Source organism: Telmatherina bonti (genome assembly GCF_933228915.1).
Source record: "Telmatherina bonti genome assembly, chromosome: 10".
Taxonomy (NCBI): Eukaryota; Metazoa; Chordata; class Actinopteri; order Atheriniformes; family Telmatherinidae; genus Telmatherina; species Telmatherina bonti.
Genome location: NC_136628.1, coordinates 22647695 through 22667919, shown reverse-complemented (window position 1 = coordinate 22667919; position 20225 = coordinate 22647695). Strand labels below are relative to the sequence as shown.

Genomic DNA, 20225 nt, shown 5'->3' with positions numbered 1-20225 from the left:
GTAAAACTTCAGGTTGGGGGGGTTAGAATCTTTCCCTCGGTTCACAAATGAGTAGTTTTACTGTATAATGTTGTGCGTGTATGTTTGTGTGTGTTTTACGACCGACTGCTTCGGTTGGTCTTAGGATGGCAGTCCCTTTCGTGCAAGACTGGGACCTCGTTCAGACCCTGGGAGAAGGAGCCTATGGAGAGTATGAATGCCCATCTTTTGAAATATATATATGTAGCCTATGATTTAACATTTTACATAGCTAGTGGATTGCACACTTTTTATTTATTTATTTTTTAATAATATTTCCTGGAAAGCTGTTAAGTTAGTAAAAACGACTACATGCTATTTCGAGAACAAAGCTAGAAGACAAAAGCTCCGCCTGTTTTTATTTGCACCAAGTTCACCTGCATGTGTTACTATTCCCCTCACATTGCTTTGCCTCATCTAGTTGTCATCTAACTGGTCAATTGTCTTTGTCTTTATGGTTTCAGAGTGAGGCTGTTGGTGAACAGACAGACGGAGGAGGCGGTCGCAGTGAAGGTGATCGATACTTCTCAGGCTAAAGAGTGTGCTGACAACGTCAAGAAAGAGGTCTGCGTTCATAAGGTAGATTATCATCTTTCACTGAAGGAAATTTGTTGTCAAAGTTTTATAGAAAAAAGATTCTTTTAAAAAATGAAAGAAGCTAAAGTCACATAACTATTTTCTAAGTGGGACAGAGCAATGGTGAGGGGAAAAAAAGAGCAGGCATGGAACTATTTAAGTTTCACTGAATGGGCTCTGTGATTCAGTCTCCCAAGCCAGCCATAACAATAGTTTATCAAAAAGGAAAGTTTTAAGCTTAATATTAAAGACTGCTATGGTGTCACCTTCTCAAACCCAAACTGAACTGATAAGAAAGGCTCTGCCTCCCGTTTTGACTTTTTAGAAACTTTAGGAACTGCAAGTTAGTTAACCTGAAGGATGAGTAAAGAAAGTTCTTTTGTCTGTTTACTAAAGGGAATCTGAAGGAATCTAAATTTAATGAATCAGCCAATTCATATTTGGTTTATATTTTGTAATTATCATACAAACTGAATGCACAAATTTCTTAACAGAAAAAAAGTATGGAGAAGAAGCTGTATAAAAAATGGAAAAAAAATCCAGGTCCAGGCACTTAAAGTGGATTGATTAAAAAGCCTTTATTAAAAATAGGCAAGAATCATAAAAATACACCAATGCGTATTGGCTAGAAAAAAATATTACTTTTGTGTACTTATATTTGGTAGAATATCCCATCTTAAGCTTTTTTTTTTTTTTTTTTTTTTTTGGAGCTACTTTTCTTCCTTTAATTGGGCTGTCTGTTCTATAGCACTTTTTGAGAGCTGAATTTGAGTACATTTCTAAGGTGCAATTTAATCAGTTGGGCAGTTTTATAAATACCCTGCTCAGTAACAGAAGATTTATTCATGTTTGCTAGATGCTCATCCACCCCAACATTGTGAGGTTTTTTGGGCATCGGAAAGAGGGACCAACTGTTTACCTGTTTCTGGAATACTGCACAGGAGGAGAGCTTTTCGACCGTATCGGTAAGACAGGCCACTTTTTTTTTTCATTTTAAAAAAGAAAGTTGTACAGCAGTCTTGTCTCCTAGTTTACTGTCATTCATAAGTACAATTGTTGTATTTACACATTTAATTACTGCTGCTTGTTTCGTGTTGACTTCATTTGATTTGGTTAAAAGAAACAGATTGTTCTTTGGAAGCCTTCCAGTAATTAGCCTTGTTATTTTATTTATATTTAATTGAAATTTGACTTGCGGTACAGTAGACACAGCCTCTGATCTCTTGCCCTCTTGTGGTTTTAGAACCTGATGTTGGAATGGCAGAGAGGGATGCTCATACATTATTCAAGCAGCTAATAGCAGCTGTGGTGAGTGACCCAAACCTGTACCAATGTGACTTGCTGCAAATGTTTCAGCTGGTATACCTTATTAGTTGCATCTTTGCAGGAGTACCTCCACAGCCTTGGCATCACACATAGAGACATAAAGCCAGAGAACATTTTGCTTGATGACAAAGGTAAGGAAATACAATTGGTTCATATATTATAAAATTAGTAAGTGTAAGTATGTACGATTATTTTTGTTCTTATCTTTAGACAACTTGAAGCTGACAGATTTTGGCCTGGCCACAATGTTTCGCTTCAAAGGCCGGGAGCGCCTTCTCAATCGACTTTGTGGAACTCTTCCATACGTTGCTCCAGAGCTTCTCAGCCAAACAGAGTACAGAGCTCAGCCTGCAGATATCTGGGCTTGTGGGATAGTCCTGACTGCCATGCTGGCTGGAGGTGAGAGCACAAATGGCTGTTTGGATAGCAGGGACATTCAATACAGCAGATACTACCTCATTTATCCAACTGTCTTGATAGTTGTTCCAGGGTTTGGCATGTAGATTACAGGTGTGCAGTCAAAATGCAAACATCAGGGGAAACACTGAGTATGTGGTATTCTTTTGTTGCATGTGTATAATACTAAATAAGTGCCATAAATGTCTCAGGCACACATTTGTGTGAAGAGATTAGGTAAAGTCTCCTTTTTTCTTTTTTTGTGTTTATGTTGTACTTAGTCAGAGATATGAAGTATGCCAGGAAGTTAGGTATTAAGTTGTTGCTAGTTGGATGTAGCGTTTTGTTGTGGGTGTGATAGTGTAATAAGTATTCAATATTCCTTCCCTTGAGCACCCGGGTTCTGTATGGGTGCTCCAACTTCCTCCCACCATCCAAAGACATGCATATTAGGTTAATTGGTTAGTCTAAATTGTCCCTGGGAATGAATGTGTTGGCCCTGTGATGGACTGGCAACCTTTCCAGGCTCTACCTTCGGTCTTACCTGTTGATTGCTAGGATAGACTCCAGCTTCCCCACGACCCTTAATTGGACCATGTAGAATAGAAAATAAATTAATTAATACATGAAGAAGACTCAGCTACTTTTGGAGGATTAAAAAAAAAAAAAAAAAAAATTATCTCACAACTTTTGGAGGATGATGCAAGTTTAGTCTGTTTGCACAGATCTAAGAATCTTCTGCACAAGCATTCCGCTTTCCTCCAGCTGGCAGCTTAAATAATGTTTTGCAGTAATACATGCACTCCAAATTTGTGTTTTGACATGATGGCCACACAGACTGGTAGTCTAGCAGCAGAAAACAACATTTTCTCCTTTAAAACAAAAATGCCTATGGCATCGTCATGGTAACTTTTAAAGAGACACTAAATCAGTTCAGCCTGCTGGCCTTAGTTATTGATGCTGACTCCTATTTTAGCTATTTTTAAAGGCGAGTGCCTAGAAGTTTGTTTTTTTTTTCCTCTGCTTTTTAAGTACATTCTACCCTAACCAAAAAACACCTTGTCCGAGACAAGATGAATCCAGGAAGTGTTCCTACATAAACAATTTTATGAAATTGGACACACTGGGTGCTGTTGCATTTAGTTTAGCTGAGGAAAAACCAGTTTGCTCTATTAGTGGGTGAAACATTTGTTTAGCAGTCTCCATAATTTACACTTTAACATTATTGTCATCAGGTGTTTTTTTTAGTTAGTGTAAGACTTTATATATTAACAATGTCACTAGTATACATGATGAACAGTAAAAGTCACAACAGGCAGGGGATACAAGGAAACGCTGTTACTGTCTTGTGTGTTGCTCCGTTAGAGCTGCCGTGGGATCAGCCGACTGAGAGCTGTCAGGAGTATTCAGACTGGCTTCAGAGGAAAACATACCTACCTCCATGGAAGAAAATACAGCCAATGCCTCTCAGTAAGTTTCAGAGGAATGAAAACTAGAGCTGGTAGTAAAAGTTATATTATTTGATTTTAATACCATTCAGTAGTTTTGGTACATCCAAGTTGAAGTTAAACTCTTCAAGAAGTGTTTATAGGAGCAAATTGTTTGGCTGTAATTCACCTTGATGCTGTTAAAGAGAAGACGTCACTGGGTCATCAGATGTTTGGACCGGAACGGCAAAGGGCTTTTAACCGCATGAGATGAGTTAACGCTGTTTGTTTGCCACAAAGATACTTTATTGCACGATCAAATGAATAGATTATGACTGAATCTGCAACAAGAAGAATCAGAGTGGAAAATAAATTATTATAGACAGTGTACAGCAAAGCGTCAGTCTCAGTAGCTCAGTATAGACTTGGCTCCTTCAACACTTTTAAAAACTAACACTTTCGAGAAAGTTTTTTGTCATTGTGTCAGCTCACATAAAAAAACACTACAAGGTGAATTAGAAAACAAAGATATCCTCAATATAAATGTAATAACCGCATTCGGATTTATGTGTCAGTGATTAGAAGTGTATGTACGATGCATTTACAGCCACAACAGTAAATACGGTATTTATAATGTTATGGCATTGATTGTTTGCTAAATTATCTTATAAATGTTCTCAAGATGAAATATTCTCCAGTACTGAGAGTAGATATATCTGTTATTTTAAAATGTGTGTGATAATGTACAGACATATCTTTTCAATAAGATTAATGTGTATTAAAAATAGCATTTACTGACATTTTCTAATTTCTTTCAGGTTTGTTGTCCAAGTTACTGCTGGCCAGTCCAGATGCACGAATCACCATTTCAGACATCCGGAAAGATCGCTGGTTCACACAAGGCAAGTTACAATGTCAGCACAACAGTTTCCATTCAGTTTTAATCCTCTCAGACGTCCAGCATCGTATGCATACTTTTACTGTTCAAGCCTGATGACATGGAAGCATTGTGGTGATTTTTTTTTTTTTTTTTAAGTTGGGCTTTGTTTTTATCTTTGGGTGATGGAGGTGTAAATTTGAAAATGAAACATAAGTACAAACGCATTACTTTTCCAAGACAATCTGACTGTTTCAACCCCCCCATAGCTTCTTTTTTTTTTTTTTTTCCCATGGTTTTGTTTCTTTACAGTGTGACCAAAACTGGACAGCAAAGATTTCCTTTTTTTTTTTATACAAAGTTAGGATCTAAATAGCTCAGTGTTTACTGGACTGATTTCTGCTTCATCTTCTCTTTAGGTTGTCTCAGCTCAAGAGGAAACAAAGTATTAAAATCTGATGTCGAACTTGTACCGCGGACCAACAGGTCAAATCTTTGTCATCCGTCTTTCAACTCAGTATTTTATTTTTAGGGAGTCTCTTTGATCTAAACACCATTTTTTCTGCCTGTAGTGATGACAGGATGCAGTTTTCCAGCTCTCAGCCTGATTTTGCAGCTTGTGGCTGGGAAGCCATGTTGGTATTTGGTCAAACGGAAGGTCAAGTGAGCTTCTCCCAGCCGACGAAGCCTGAACACATGTTACTGGGAAGTCAGTTGCTAGCTACACCTGGAGCCAGTCAGGTAACTCTGTTTCACACTGGTTTTAGAATATTGGAGGCTGTTTTGTTTTTTTTATATTTGACAATGTGGTTGTCATCCAAAGTAATGTTTTTGTTTACTTTCTTATCAAATGATCATGTTCTACAACATGACCCAACCATACGTTTGTCTCTGTGCGTAGTCACCTTTTCAGAGACTAGTGCGGAGGATGACACGTTTCTTCACTAATGTGGGTGCTGATGCTTCCTTATCTGCCCTGAAAGACGTATGTGATGGTCTGGCACTTGGTTTCAAACTCACCTGCACCAAACAGGTAAGTCTGCTCCAAAGACATTCCCGGAGTATTAATATGCTATTCTAAAAAGACAGTAGTAAAGAAAACACAGAATTAACAGAAGTGTTCTGTAGCTGTGAACAGCCATAGCTTGTTTTAGTTGAAGAAAAACTGTCTGTTGCCTTTAGGTGACGGTGAGCACACTGGACAAACGGAACAACAAACTCATCTTCAAAGTCCATTTGCTAGAGATGGATCAGAGAGTGCTGCTGGACTTCAGATTGTCCAAGGTAGGTTGTTGCACATTGGCCTGGTGTGTTTCCATCATGTTAACACACCAAAGTTGAGATAGAATAGTTCTTAAAGCGACAACATTCACTCTCACAAAAAAGTTATGGAGACGCAACAGAAAATATTGAGGTACAGAAGCAGCAGCAGTAGAGGTCTGGAGGGAAATCCTCATTCAGTCTTTTTCATTTTAATCCAAGCACACATCCACACTGATGACATGTCTCTGATGCTGTAATTATGTGAAGGTAAAAAAATTCTCATAAATATAACAATGCATATAATACAAGGCTCTTGGACAAAGTAAAAATGGCTGCTAATGATGAGTGGTTTTACATTGTTACCTCATACAGAAAAGGAAATCTGGAAATGAAGGAAATTTGATCTTTTTCTTTGTGTTTTTGTCATAAATTAACACAATGGCAGACAGAAAAACATAGCATGGTTCGCCAGACTGGGGTGCTCTATATATTCAATACAGAGCGACCCTCCCCTTCACGGAAATTAGCATCAGTCTTAAACAAACCGTCCACTCTGACTGGTTGATTTTGAGGAGACTCTTGCCTCTTGCCTTGTGTCACCATGTATTCTTCAAAACATTCAAGATGGCGAACAAAGATGGCAGGACTTTGTTTCTTCTACGATTTCTATGATTAGTAGGGCTGTGACGATATCCTTTTGTCCCAGTTCGATTTGATTCCGATTTTTTTTGGGGGTGCCGATTCTATTTAAATTGCGATTCTCACAATTCTTCGATATTGCTAATTTTTTTAGACAAAAAACTTTTCTTAATTTCAATAAGGACTAGACCATCATTCTGCTGCTCTAACGCCCGAGAAGACAAGTAAGAAGATCAATTAAGAAAAATAAAAATGACAAAAAAAATTTTATAATGGATTATTTTTATTTATTTGAAAAATAAAATCAAATTTGTAACACAAAAAAATTTGATTTTTTTAAATTGTGGAACAAAAAGTCCTGATACTCGATTTTTTTTTTTTTTTAAATTATTATTATTTATTTGATTTTCCCACCCCTAACGATTAGGTTCAAAAAGCATCACCAAGTTGCCAATAACACCATGTAGCCTCAGGTTTTTACAGCAAAAACAACACAGGTCGTGTGGGCATGTTTATTTTCTTCTGTTGCGTTCGCTCTCCTTGACACTTCTGGTCATTGTAGGCTACCGCTTTATTGACGTCACATCTGCCATTTTTCTGATTGGTTTACTCCACGCTTGTGTATCCTGCCCTAGAAATCCTTTGACGCGAGCGAGTCCCCAGACTCTACGCTGGTACACCGAGAGAGTCTGGCTTTCTTGCCAAGAAAAAAAAACAAAAAAACGCATCTCATATACAGTATAATCAATGCTTAACTGTATTTAACTTTTATATGTCCTTCTATAAGTTTTAACCAGAATGATTTCCTTCATACTACTTCAGCAAACTGTATGGGCTCCTTCTAGTGTGAGTCTGGAAATTATCCACAAACAGACTAAATCTGCCCGTCAGCCTGTCTCTAGGTTTCTGCCAAATGCTAATATTTCATTTCAAAGTCTTTATCAGCCAATGCAATTACATGCTGATATCAGTGTGCAACCCTCATGGCAAATAATGTCAATGACGCGGCGATGATGGTGAATAATTTACCTGTCATCTCAGTCGTTTATTCACGTGCTCTTGTTAAATTGTGGCAGAGCTGATGGCTGCAGAAACACTTTGTTGTGATCAGTTGAAATGATCCAAGAGTTTTTTTTTTTTTATTTTTGTTGTGTTGTTATCAGAGATATTCATGCATCTGTATGTTTTCAGGGTGACGGTTTGGAGTTCAAGCGTCTCTTTGTGAAGATGAAGCAGAAGCTCAGTGACATTGTCAGCACTCAGAAGATTTTACTCCCCTTCACATGAGCTGCAACTATAAACCCACCATTCAACTGTACATATTTACATGTTCTGTTGATTGTTGGCTTCAGAAACATAGACACTTGTTTTCTTTTATCCTTGTGAAGCAGAAGGGCAAAGGAAAAATCAGGTCATGTCTTTTTCTGACAGTATTTAATATGTTATTTTTATCGGTTTACTTTCTGGTTAGAATGTGACTGCAGGTGAAGTTATGTGCAGAGGGATGGGGGAGCATGTTTGTGAGTGCTTGTCCTCCATCTGCAGTTGCAAAGACTGACTTGTTCTGATTATGTTTGATATGATAACATCCAAAGTTAAATAAATAAATAAATTTAAATTACACAGTATTTGAAATGTTTTCTGGCCAATTATATTAGGATAATAGAATGGTGTCAATGCCATTTACCATTTTCTAAAAAATTTCAAAGTGTTATCTGAAGAAGGGCCACTGAGAACCTGTCTGTGGTCTACTAATACAGAAATCTGTGTTAAGTAACACACATTCTCACAAATATATGCATGAGCTGTCAAGCTCATACTGTTCTAGCTGTATGACAGAGTTTTGTGTTGCAGGATATATGAGAAGATGGAGATGTTGCTGTGGCTGGGATGAGTAACAAACAGTTGCTCAAACAAAAAGTAATAGTTGCAAGTTCAGTTTCGGCTTAAAGCCTCTGATGTCCAGTTAGGAGCCTGTTGCTTTGACTGTGATTGTGACGCTCACAGGTTCGTTTTCATCCCCAGGGGGAGTAACTTGGGTGGTGGGGGTGGGGGTGGAGGTACTACTCAGGGGTGAGGATGCCCGGGGTATAGCCATGGTTGGACCTGAAAAAGACATACATAGAGGTTCAGCATCATGTAGACAATGTGCTGGTTGTCCCTGTTGTCTATTAATGCTCCAGTGGACAAAATGAGCCTTCATAAGTTTTCAAGATTTTGGCACATCTGGACTGCCTCAAGAGTTCTATCCTTCAGTCATGTTTAAGGGTGGTTTACTTAATTCTGTGCGTTTTCCTCAAACTTGTCAGTGAAGGACAAGGTGACCTATTTCTCCTGCAGCCACTTCCTTAACATTACCGATGTAATCACAAACTCTTGTGGCATGCGTTGAAGTTACCGTAGTAAGTTGTGCTTTTATAGTGAAGCTACATGCTATTATTTATGTTTTAATGTTTACACTACCTCATTGATTCTTCTTCACATTTATTTCCAATAGAGTTTGTTTCTTATCTAAAATGCACTGTATACAGTATCTGGCTGCTTACAGAGGACAACCATCACAGATTGTGGAAAGTTCCTGTATTTTTAGAATCATCATTCCTATTGATTGCCTGAATTCAGGCAGCTCCCCATAAAGTAGCACTATGTAACTTTCTGACCTTCATGTGATGACACACTGACAATTATTGTGCATTTTCCTGGAACCTTTCGTCTAGCAGCGTTGAGCTGAGAAACTGCACCGTACAACGTAAGTGCTCCAACCTTGAACCATGTAACATGAGTTTCTTCTTTTTTTTTCTTTTTTTTTCTTTTTTTTTTTCTTTTTTTTTTTTGTTTTCCTGCTGTGTTTTATCAGTACTGGTTATAAAATACCTACTTAATATCAGGTCTCAGTCTGAAGCAGGTATCACCCCTCAGACTTTTTCAAATCAGAAAAAGGTGCTTTGGTCCTTGTTTTCCCAAATGTTTAGTCCTCAGATTCTAATGCAGCATCTTTAAATGGTTTGTTTTTGCCCCACACATTATTCCTTTAGACCAGGAATAGTTGTTTTTTTTCTTTTTCCCAAAGATTTTGTTTACTTTGCAGTTAAATTTCTGGTCCAGTGTTGGAGCCCTGATATGTTGTCCATCCTTGGCCTTGCATGAATGTCTTTGATGTGAGTTTATCTTGCCTGGACTAGATGATCTGCCAATTTCTTCTATTCCTCCTTCTGACCCAGCAACAATTTCATCCTCTGGGAAGTTTATGTTCTCCCTTGACTGGCTGTGCTGCCTACAGAAACAAACAGAAAAACAGATTATAAATAATAATCAATTGTACTTATATGGTTCTCCATTCAAGGTCTCAAATATTGACAAAGACGGCGATACTTACAAGCCAAAAAGCATGTCATGTAGTCCTGGAAAAAGAAATATGGGATGTTATTACAGAATTATGAGTCATTGGATTTATCATACACTACGGCAGTATGGTGTTGCTCTGGTGAGGGACTTACGAGGATTGTTGTGGCGGTTGCGGATTATGTACACAAGCAGCAGCACCGTAAGAATGGCTGCAAAGAGCATCCCACCTATAGCTGCTCCAATCACAGCAGGGTACATATTGTAGCGCGGTTCCGCTGCAAACATCACAGTTACACAATGCAAAGTAAAACACCTAAAGAAACAGCTGTTCCAGCGTCTTCTACAGATATCTTAAGTGGTTCTAAACCCAGCTTTATCCAACTGTGTAATTTAAAGTTCATCTAAGTGGTGAATTTTTTTGTTGTTTTGCAAATTCCTCATTACTGCACTGTTATCCATTATTGTCTAATGACTGGATGTGTTTGGGTTTTTTTTTCTTTTTAAACCATATGGATTATTTGATACATCTAACATTCACAGGTTGAAAACCACTGATATATTATGTACTGCTACCTGAGGGGTGTACAACAAAAAGTCTGGCACAGCAGGACTGTTTTCATGTTATCTAGCTTGTCCAAACCTAAACTTCTCATACAAAATATCAGTAGTTACTATATTAATGCTTAAATATCTTGTCAGAGAAAGTTTCCCTCTTTAGGTTCTGTGTACACTTACAGAACGGCACTGAGTGCAATGCTTGTCTCCTTCCTCTTAGAATGAACTAATCGCATAGAGACTACTTTGGTGTCGTGGAAAAAGAAAGTTTGTAGTAAACCCCCTCTATCTACAAATGTATCAACATCCTATATGATCAAATGACTTCTATAGACAAACTTAGTCATACCTTTAACAATACATTTAAAGCAAATGATTTATAAGTTAAAGGTTAAAGTACACATGCTCTCTTTCAGGGAAAGTTAGGTGGAGCAAAGGGAAGCAGGTATAGATCAAATGAATAGAGTGTGAATAACTGTGAGGTGTGTGTCGCTGTTAGTTTTTGTGTATTGTTTGAGTGTGACTCTTTTACCTAAATGGATAAAAAAAAAAAAGAAAAATGTTAGACTGTCATCAGATTATAGCTGCAATCACAGCACAACGCTGACATCAATTTTTGAATTATAACCTAACTCACCTGTCATCATATAATGTGTTATCTCTGTGATTATTTTGTTTATTTTGTTTTATTTTTTTATCAAACATCTTAATCACATTTCCCTTACTCTGTTCTTCTACTGTACCTGGAGTTTTTACTGCAGAAGGGTGTCCGATGGTGCGGTAGTTTATAGGCCTGATGCGGAACTGGTAGGTATAAGCTGGTGTCAGTCTGCCAACCGTGTGACTCCTGACATCTGGATCCTGGACAAAGTCCTGGTACCAGTATTGGGAACCAGTAGTCCTCTCTTCCATCTGCTCCTGTGAATAATTGCTGCCTCCTTTCCGTCCTGGTCGTTCAGACACCCATTGGTATTCAATGAAAAAACCTGTCCAGCCTCCATCTTTCTCATTCTCTACAAGCCACTCCAGCTCCACCTCATTGCGCTGTTGACTACTGTAGGAAACTCTGACCAGGGTTGCATTGGGTGGCATGGGGTGCTCTAATACAGCGATAAAGAAAAAAAAACAGGCATAGTCATGTGGTCTGAAAAGTAAAATTTTGTTTGCAGATTGCATCAATTGAAAGGATGCTGAAATATGATAAGATGCCAAACTGTAAGGCAGCTGCTGGTCCTCCACTAGTTCCACTATATAATTGTGTGGTCAACAGACAACAACAAACAGCTACACCTTTTTATTAAAATGTATCAATTATTGTCCTTCTAACCCAAATCTGCACCCAGAATCTTCTACATGTCTAAAACTTCTCTCATTTTACAAATCTCTTGCAAACTAAGCTGCTGTCCATTCTAGTCATTTAAGCTTTTACCAATTTCAGGTGATTGAAGCCTCTATGTTGTCTCTATGGTGAACAAGAATTGTCAGCATACTCTCAGTAAAAAAGAAAAAAAAAATCATGTAAAGCTTTGTCAGGATGACAACAGAGTTGAAATAAAGGAAAACAGATTCTTACTTTTGACCACCAAAGTGATGTTGATTTCAGCTCCTCCCACTGCATTTGAAGTGGAGCACCTGTACTCGCCGCTGTCTTGTGTCTCATCTGTGTCTCTCACGGTCAGATTTGCCCATGCAGACGTTTGCAGCAGCATGTACTTGGACGTGTCTCGGACATCAACGCCCTGATTGTTAAACCAGGTGATCTCATTGGCGGGAAGATAGTTGGCTCTCAGATTGCAGGTGAGCTGCACATCACTCCCCTCATATACAGACACAACTCTGCGCTGCGTCAGCAATACAGGGGCCTCTATCATTAAAAAAAAAACAAAAAAAAAAAAACATTGATTAAGTACCTAATTATATTTGCTGTTTTTTTTGTTAATGCACAACATGAAGGAGCACTGACCCAAAGTGAGTCTGCAGGCCTTGGTTTGGACCAGAAGTGGGTGTTTAGCATAGCAGGTATAGGGTTTCCCATTGCGGACAGTGCCATAACGTAGGATGAGAATGTTGGAGTTTTCCTCTCCACCTTTGCTCTGTCCCCCAGGGCCCTCCCACCACACTAAAGCTTTTGGGGCCCCTCCATCCCAGGAGCAGGACAGCATCAGATACTCTTTGTTATTCGTCACATAGGCAAAACACACTGGATCTGCAGGGGGGATATCTGGTGGGACAGCAGCAAAACATTGAAGATTAAGATTTAAAAAAAAACAAAAACAAAAAAAAACCAGTTCAGCCATTATATCTTCTCTTACTGTCACTAATTTTTTAAAAAATGTTCTTTTCTTTGGTTCTCACATGTGCGTGTGTTGCACTCTGCTGGTTGCTTTAGGGCAGGATGGAGGCCCAGGCATTTGAACAAGCTGGTATTAGAGGTGAGACTTTCAGAGGACAGCAAGAGGGCAGTGTCGTTGAGTAGATATCTTTGCTGTCCTTTATCAACTTCATTTTGTCCTGCATGGATCAGGTCTCCAGTCCAGTGGAGGGAAGGGGAGGGAAGTCCACCAGGCCAGGAGCAGAGCAGTCTGAGAGAAGAATGATTCAGAGCGGGCTCCACAGAGCAGGAAGGGGAGCCATCCGGGGGGTCTGCACAGAGGAAATAGTAAGTAGTGATGTGCAAAAAGGTGGTTAAATTAATTATTTATGGCAAGAAATTGTTCTTCTTTGGCCACTGTATTAATGAACCATGTACTACTACTAAAAAAGTTTGATATATCTCACCTTATATTTTACTTTTTGCCATAATGGAGATGGATCTCAAACTGATTTAAAGTAAAGACTTCAAAATTTTTAGTTCTTTACAAAACATGAAGGAAATTCTGAGCTTTGAGCATATAAAGTGATAAACCAACCAGCACTTGCCATGTCTGTGACATCACAGCGAGGTACCTGCCAGAAAGTCCCACCAGCTTCTCAGTCCAAACGGGAGAATAGCTCTGCAGTGCCTCCATTCTCCGCTGTGTATATGTTGCTATGTGGTTGTGTAAGTGTGGTTTGAACTCTTAGTGAGCAAATATTTACTGAGTGAAATAAATGTAAATAGAGGAAAGGAGTTTAATGTATAAAACATAGAAGAGATGTTAAAGTGAAAGAGGAAAGTTCCATATCAGTGTGGCAACCTCACTGAAGCTGGCAGCACAAACACAAAAAAACCACACAGGTTTGGACAGGGTATAGGGGTTGACAGTGAAGTAAGGAGGGTTAACAGTATGGATTTGACATCTAAAATCCCACTCACAGTAGACAGTTAGGCTGATGGTCTTCTTGGAGCGGGTGTTGAGGTAGGTGTTCTGCGCCAAGCAGGCGTAGTCGCCAGTGTGCATGCGGAGGATCTTGGTGATGGTGAACTGTGGCCCGGTGTATACCTGGGAGTTGTTGTAGAACCAGACATACTGACTGGCTGGATTGGACTGAGCTTGACACAGCAAAGAAACTGTCTCTCTCTCCAAAGCAGAGTATCCTCTCTCTGTTATGCTGTATGGAGTCACATCTATCTTAGGAACATCTGGACCGACTGGGAGGAAAGAACACAAACGTGAAGGTTACATATATATATGTGTGTGTATATATATGTGTATATATATATATGTGTATATATATATATGTATATATATATATGTGTGTATATATATATATATATGTGTGTATATATATATATATGTATATATATATATGTATATATATATATATATATATATATATATATATATATATATATATGTATATATATATACATATATATATATATATATATATATATATATATATATATACATATATATATATATATATATATATATATATATATATATATATATATACATATATATATATATATATATACATATATATATATATATATACATATATATATATATATATATGTATATATATATATATATATATATATATATATATATATATATGTATATATAGAAAAGCTGATACTAGTTTTTTTTCTTAAAGTATATTAGCCAAGTAATGTAGCATACAATTTATTGTTAAAAAACAAAACAAACAAAAAAAAACTTGTAGAAACAAAGATACATTGGTGAACAAATCATTGGTTGCTTGAATAACCGATTTATTATTTTACAGCAAAAAAAGTAATATACTCAGTTTAATACCTACAGTACTATACTATTACTGTATAAATAGTAGAATTGACTCCTAATACACAGCTTAAAATAAAATTTCAGCACTTCTGTACTCACAGATGGTGTCCAACCATAGTCGGTTTGAGCTCTCACTGTTGACAGCGTTGCTGGCAACACAGCGGTACCAGCCGGTGTGGTTTCTGTTAACATCAGTCACGTTGATGCTGCTGCTGCTGCTCTGTGCAAAAACTGTGATGTTGCCACTGTAGGTTTCGTGTTGCCAAACATACTGGATCGGCCCTGTCCCATTTTCCAGATTACAGCGCATCCACATTGTAGATCCTTCCACTGGAGATGCATCACTTAGCAGGAGGTATGGCTTACTGACCGGGACTACATGGGGAAAAGGTAACACAGTTATGGGTACTGTTTTCTAATTTAGGTTAAATGTAGTTTACATATATGGATCCTTTTACTTTTTAATCTTTACTATGTAATGTCATGGTGCATTGCCGGTTTTAAAAAAATGAAGAAAAAAACTGGTTTCTCCATTCAACATAAAATTAAGGAATAGTTTTACTAAAAATTACATAGTACTTTAAGGTGTGTTTTGCAAATGTAAAAGGGTTTATTAATAAAATGTTAAAAATAAAGATGTTAATTTTAATAATTTGCATAATGTTACTTTATTTAAACATTAAATTTGTTTTGCCCAGTTCTTTGCTGAAATTAAATTTAATAATTTTGTATTAAGAGTTTTTTTTTTCTCAGTATTGTGTGGATAAAAACATATCTGATAAAGCAAGAAATTGTTTGTGATACTCAATCACAACTTTGCCCGTCTTAAAATATGCATAATTTATAATAATAATGCATGAAATCACAAAGTCATTTGGAAAATCCGATGAGATGAGAAGGAGACTCTTTTTTTAAATTGACATCCATATGAGTCACCTATCTGGTTATTAGATAGAAAGCATATTTAAGACACTGCACTGGCTTACTATGAAAATGCCTATTGGTACCACAACAGGACATAATTCATGACTGCAGCCTTTCAGTTTAGTTGGAGATCTTTTGTCTATGCATGTATTCTATGCATTACAAGTATTTTTAAAAAATGTAAAATTCAGAAGCAGTCATGTGGTTGTTGTTGCGAACAACAAGAAAATCAAGGGACCGATAAGCTTGAAAAGATGATGAAACAAAAGACTGAGCAAATCTAAGGAAACAAATAGAAATCAGCATAATGTATGGTTTAGATATGGGACATGACACATACCGCATAGTAATCAGGATTTTGTCTCTAGGGAAGTTTATGTAAATCACCCAACGGTCCATCTGTCTTCATACCTGCTGTCTGTTCAAACCTTTAAACAGAACTCATAATTCTGTCATGAACTACTAGCCCTCTGAGGTAGATGGTGATATTGTGCTTTATATAAGCATTTCCAGGTAGATTTAATTTTTAGCCCGTCAGTCGCCAACGCAACAAGGGGTTCTGAAGTAGATGGTGCAAGTGGTGCAGCTATTGATGCCACTTTGACCCTTCAGCAGTTGCTTTCATTATCACTACAGAGCATTATTCTTTGAGCATAATCATGTCCATATCTGTTTGCATCTATGTATGGGCATGTTAGTAAAGGACAGTCCCAAATAACCTGGTTTAGTTTGTACCCCTCTTACATGTATAGCCTCTTTCATCAATATATCGAAACATGTATTATTTGTAGAGCAAATCAGCAGCTGTGGTATAAATTCATCATGTTAGCAAGCATGTTTAGCAGACAAGACAGAAAAAGTATCCTTGCTGACAAGGATTCATACATTTATTGGTGGCTCTTTCGTGGTTCAGACCATGTAGAAGAATTTATAAAAACTTTGCAATAAATCGTTATCAACAACTACTTTTAAAAGTCAGACAATATAGAAAACAACCCCTGTTTGATCATTTAAAAATGGAATCTCAAGTCCAGTTTTGACAGTCCCACAGTCTTTCCTAATGGTAGTTATATGTGGAAGTGGCTGTGTGCTCCATAATTAAAATGAAATTGGATTAACAGAAATGCTTTTTCATTTTCAGAATAAAACTGCATTTTTGCAAATTATAACACTTTATTTTTAAGGAGTAAACATGTATGTAAATCAGGTGACATGTAGAAAAGCTTCTGTATAGTATATAGAATATGTTTACATAGGGTTCACACATTAAGAAATTGAATAAATGTTTAATGTTTTTGATGTTTTCATAGCTTTTCAGGAAATTAAATAATTACTTCTAGTTAAAGGAAGAGTTTAGTTCAAACCACAAGAACAAAATTTTTTTATTTATTTTTTTTAAAAATGAAATTATTTCTTTTGTGAAATGGAAAATCTAAAAAAAAAAAAAAACATTCCAGAAGCATTTACTTTGACAAAAACTTGTCAAGAGATGAAGCATTTTATAAAATGTTATTGTCAATGGATGCCACTGTTGCATCAACTAAAAATTATCCAGTTTTTCACAAACATTAAAACAGACTAAATCTAGTAAAGTAAACTCCCAAAAGATTTTAGACTGTCTCTTTTCACCTGTCTGAAAGAAGACTTCACAGAAAAATATCATGCATGACTTACTAACATATTTAATCTTAAAATAAAAATGCCAGATAAGTCTGAAAATTAGTGTTTGTATTTTTTTTTTACATATTTCAGATTATTGATGTTAATCCTATTGAGAGAGTAGCAGCTAAAGTTTGTATAGTAATATATTTTGATGCACGCACATGCTCATTAAGTATGCAATAAAAAAAGTATTATTGTTGGGATATGAGAGAAAAGTTGGTTCCTCTCTTATGTCACAGCAACACTCGTGTCTGAAGAAGGAAACGATTTTAGGAGAACAGTATCCTACCTCGAACAGTCAGATGTACGTAGTAATAGTAGACTTTGGGCTCTGTTTCTATGTCATAGAAGGCCTGACAGGTGAACAAGCCATGAGCAGCCAGAGGCAGCTTCTCAATGCTCACAGCTGCACTTTCTGAGATGATAGTCAGCTGTCCAAGTGTTTCAGCCAGCTTCTGGATCTTTGCTCCTTTCCCCAAATTATACACTACAGCTTTTATGGCTTCAGTGTTTGGCTTGGTGAAGCTCCATATGTACATGTCAGGAACTGTAGAACCACATTCCAATATCACTGCTTTGCCCACTACCCCATACACGTTGGTGTCCCGGTACACCACCTCCCAGTCCTGCTTGATCTCCACGGCTGAAGTCGGCACTGGATACGCTGACATGCCTGTTACGTGTTTGTGAAAGAAAAAGGAGATGGTGGTGTCATATGCACTGCTTGTGTTCCCCTGCAGGATTGATTACACAGCAAGTTTCAGAAGAAAAGTAATATTTTAATAAGAGGAATTAAAATCATTGTTCTAGAGTATTCTTTAACTTAATTTACTGCTGCATCCAATTCATCAAGCATAATTAGCTCCACTCACATGACTCCTGAAAGGGTTTATCCATTATATCCTTATTTATATAATACATATAACCATTTCCTTCATTTTAAATTATAAATTGCACCAAACTGGATTCCACCAAATAAATTAGCCTGACTATACACCTGGTCATATTAGCTAATTGCAGATGTAACTATATCAATAAAGATATTACTGACAAGAAATGTAACTGCATAAACGGTAAACTTCAAATGCAACACGTTCCAAAATTAATTTATTCAAGTCTTAAATCCATACTGTAACATTATGGACACAAAAATCAAATAAAACATGAACAGAATTTAGACCTTGTTTTAAAAGAACACTCTATAAGTGTAAATGAATCTAAAACACACTTTAAAAAAAACTTTACCATTTGCCGTAGAGACTGGACTGGTAGTAAGATATAGCAAGGCCAGCCCTAGCAGTTGGGCCACCATGGTATCATGATGATCCTGAGTCCGTCAGCCTTTTTATTTTATTTTTTTCTTAAATGTTGCAGAAATTAAGAAGTAAAAATCTTAAGCCTTTAAAACAGCGTCTGGTCTATCGTCCCTGCCTGAAGTTACGTCCCTCCATTGCTCTGATCCACAAGTTTCCTGGAGTCCAGCTGAAGGCACTGACTTCATCAGACTGACAGTAGGAAGAGACGGAGGGTCACCAAACTGATTTATGTTTAATAATTCATGTGTTTTTCCTTTCTCTCCAGCTCTCTGTCCTTCTTTCTGCAGGGTTAGAATAACATAGTGATACTGCGCTCATTCATAATACAAGACAGCCTCATACGCCGGGTTAGCCATCTACACACACACACGCCAAGGTACATGCTAATGTTCACACCTGCACACTAACCTAAATGAAGATCTCATTTGTTGTGTTAACATGGACATTCCTCAGTGCAGGACATTCACGTCACACCTGCAAGTACAAGCATCATGGAATTTGTATTCCACTTACTTTCAGTGTTGAATGAATGTTTTTAAGCAATTCAATTCTTAATTTTTTTAACTTCATTGGTGAGCCTATGGTTGGAGGGAAAAAGGATGACACAACTGAATTACAAGCTTCGTTTTTGTTTAGTTTCTTTAAGTTTTCATAAGGAGCATTGGATCATCTGAAAGGCTATTTATAAATTGTGAAAATCAAATTACATATAAAAACCCATATACCACTTAATATCAAGTCTCTATCATTTACCCCACATCATCCCTCACTGCAACAATGTACATCACTAAACAATGCCCAACAGCTGTCCAACAAATAAACAAGAATTTGACAAACACTTACCGGTGCTTTGTTAATAATGTTTCTGTGATGTAATGCTGCAGGTGGCAATGAGAATGTTAGAAACGTGACACAGATTTTGAGCTAGTTCGTTTTTTCACATATGCAGTATGCAACTTTCTGCCTTTTCAGCCTCTTCAAGTTACAGTGTTGTGCCATAATCCTACACGTACTGGTGGATGCAGGAGGAAGGTATCAGCATCATCTTTGATCACAGAAGGTTCTTTCAAAACAGAGGGATTAAAGGGGATGAAGTGTGTGCTGTCATTGACTTAATTTTATTTTGTGATTATTTTTTTTTAGATTTTCTTTTAAATGAATAATGAGTAAGTGTGTTTATATAACAGAAAGAAAAACAAGGCCTGTTAAGTGGATCCATGAGGATGTAACGTGAGATGTTTGTCATGAATGAATGCAGGACTGAGATCAGTTTCCCCCACTTGGCAAGCACGAATACAACTGATCCCTAACAAATGATAAGGTTTTTACCGGGAAAAGGTTTTACTTTGTCACTTTGATACTTTGATACCCACATATAATAAAACATTACATGACATGAAGTAAAGCAAGAATTAAAACAGGGAAAAATGTGAAAATAACATTTAATGTTTTGCTTTAGTGATCTAGCTCCCTTGAATCCATTGAAGTCAGTTTTAATCCACTCTCAATCCATAATAAACTTTTCAAACGGTAAAACATGAATTCTGTCCAATATAATATGAGGTGATACTTGCTGAGTTCAAAAGTTTTAAGCATGGATCAGTTTTCTGTCAGCTGTCGATGCGAATGAGTTACAGAATTCCTTCTGTAATTGTTGATATCTAGATCAAACATGTCAATATAATAGAGTATTACCCTCTCCTCCTCCATTACATTATCCTCCTTTTTA

The 20225-nt window shown here is 37.1% G+C and overlaps 2 protein-coding genes across 2 annotated transcripts; one reads left to right on the top strand and one right to left on the bottom strand.

Annotated features, from left to right (window-relative positions):
• Nucleotides 1-125: 125 nt before the first annotated feature.
• Nucleotides 126-8023, top strand: chek1 (checkpoint kinase 1; the record flags this gene model as incomplete). The annotated part of the gene is made up of 12 exons (XM_079247320.1): nt 126-190; nt 483-597; nt 1451-1559; nt 1838-1902; nt 1982-2051; nt 2131-2319; nt 3682-3786; nt 4562-4669; nt 5153-5361; nt 5522-5653; nt 5803-5904; nt 7714-8023. The coding sequence occupies 12 exons, from the start codon at nt 126-128 to the stop codon at nt 7807-7809; spliced, it is 1365 nt and encodes a 454-aa protein (XP_079103446.1). The 3' UTR covers nt 7810-8023.
• A 465-nt stretch (nt 8024-8488) lies between these two features.
• On the bottom strand, nt 8489-18492 carry LOC306761209 (V-set and immunoglobulin domain-containing protein 10-like 2; the record flags this gene model as incomplete). Its single annotated transcript, XM_079247312.1, has 12 exons — nt 8489-8628; nt 9696-9796; nt 9899-9923; nt 10020-10142; nt 11166-11522; nt 11996-12286; nt 12386-12643; nt 12778-13065; nt 13718-13993; nt 14694-14969; nt 17470-17823; nt 18426-18492. 12 exons carry the CDS (start codon nt 18490-18492, stop codon nt 8489-8491), a joined length of 2556 nt encoding a protein of 851 aa, XP_079103438.1.
• Between the last annotated feature and the right edge of the window lie 1733 nt (nt 18493-20225).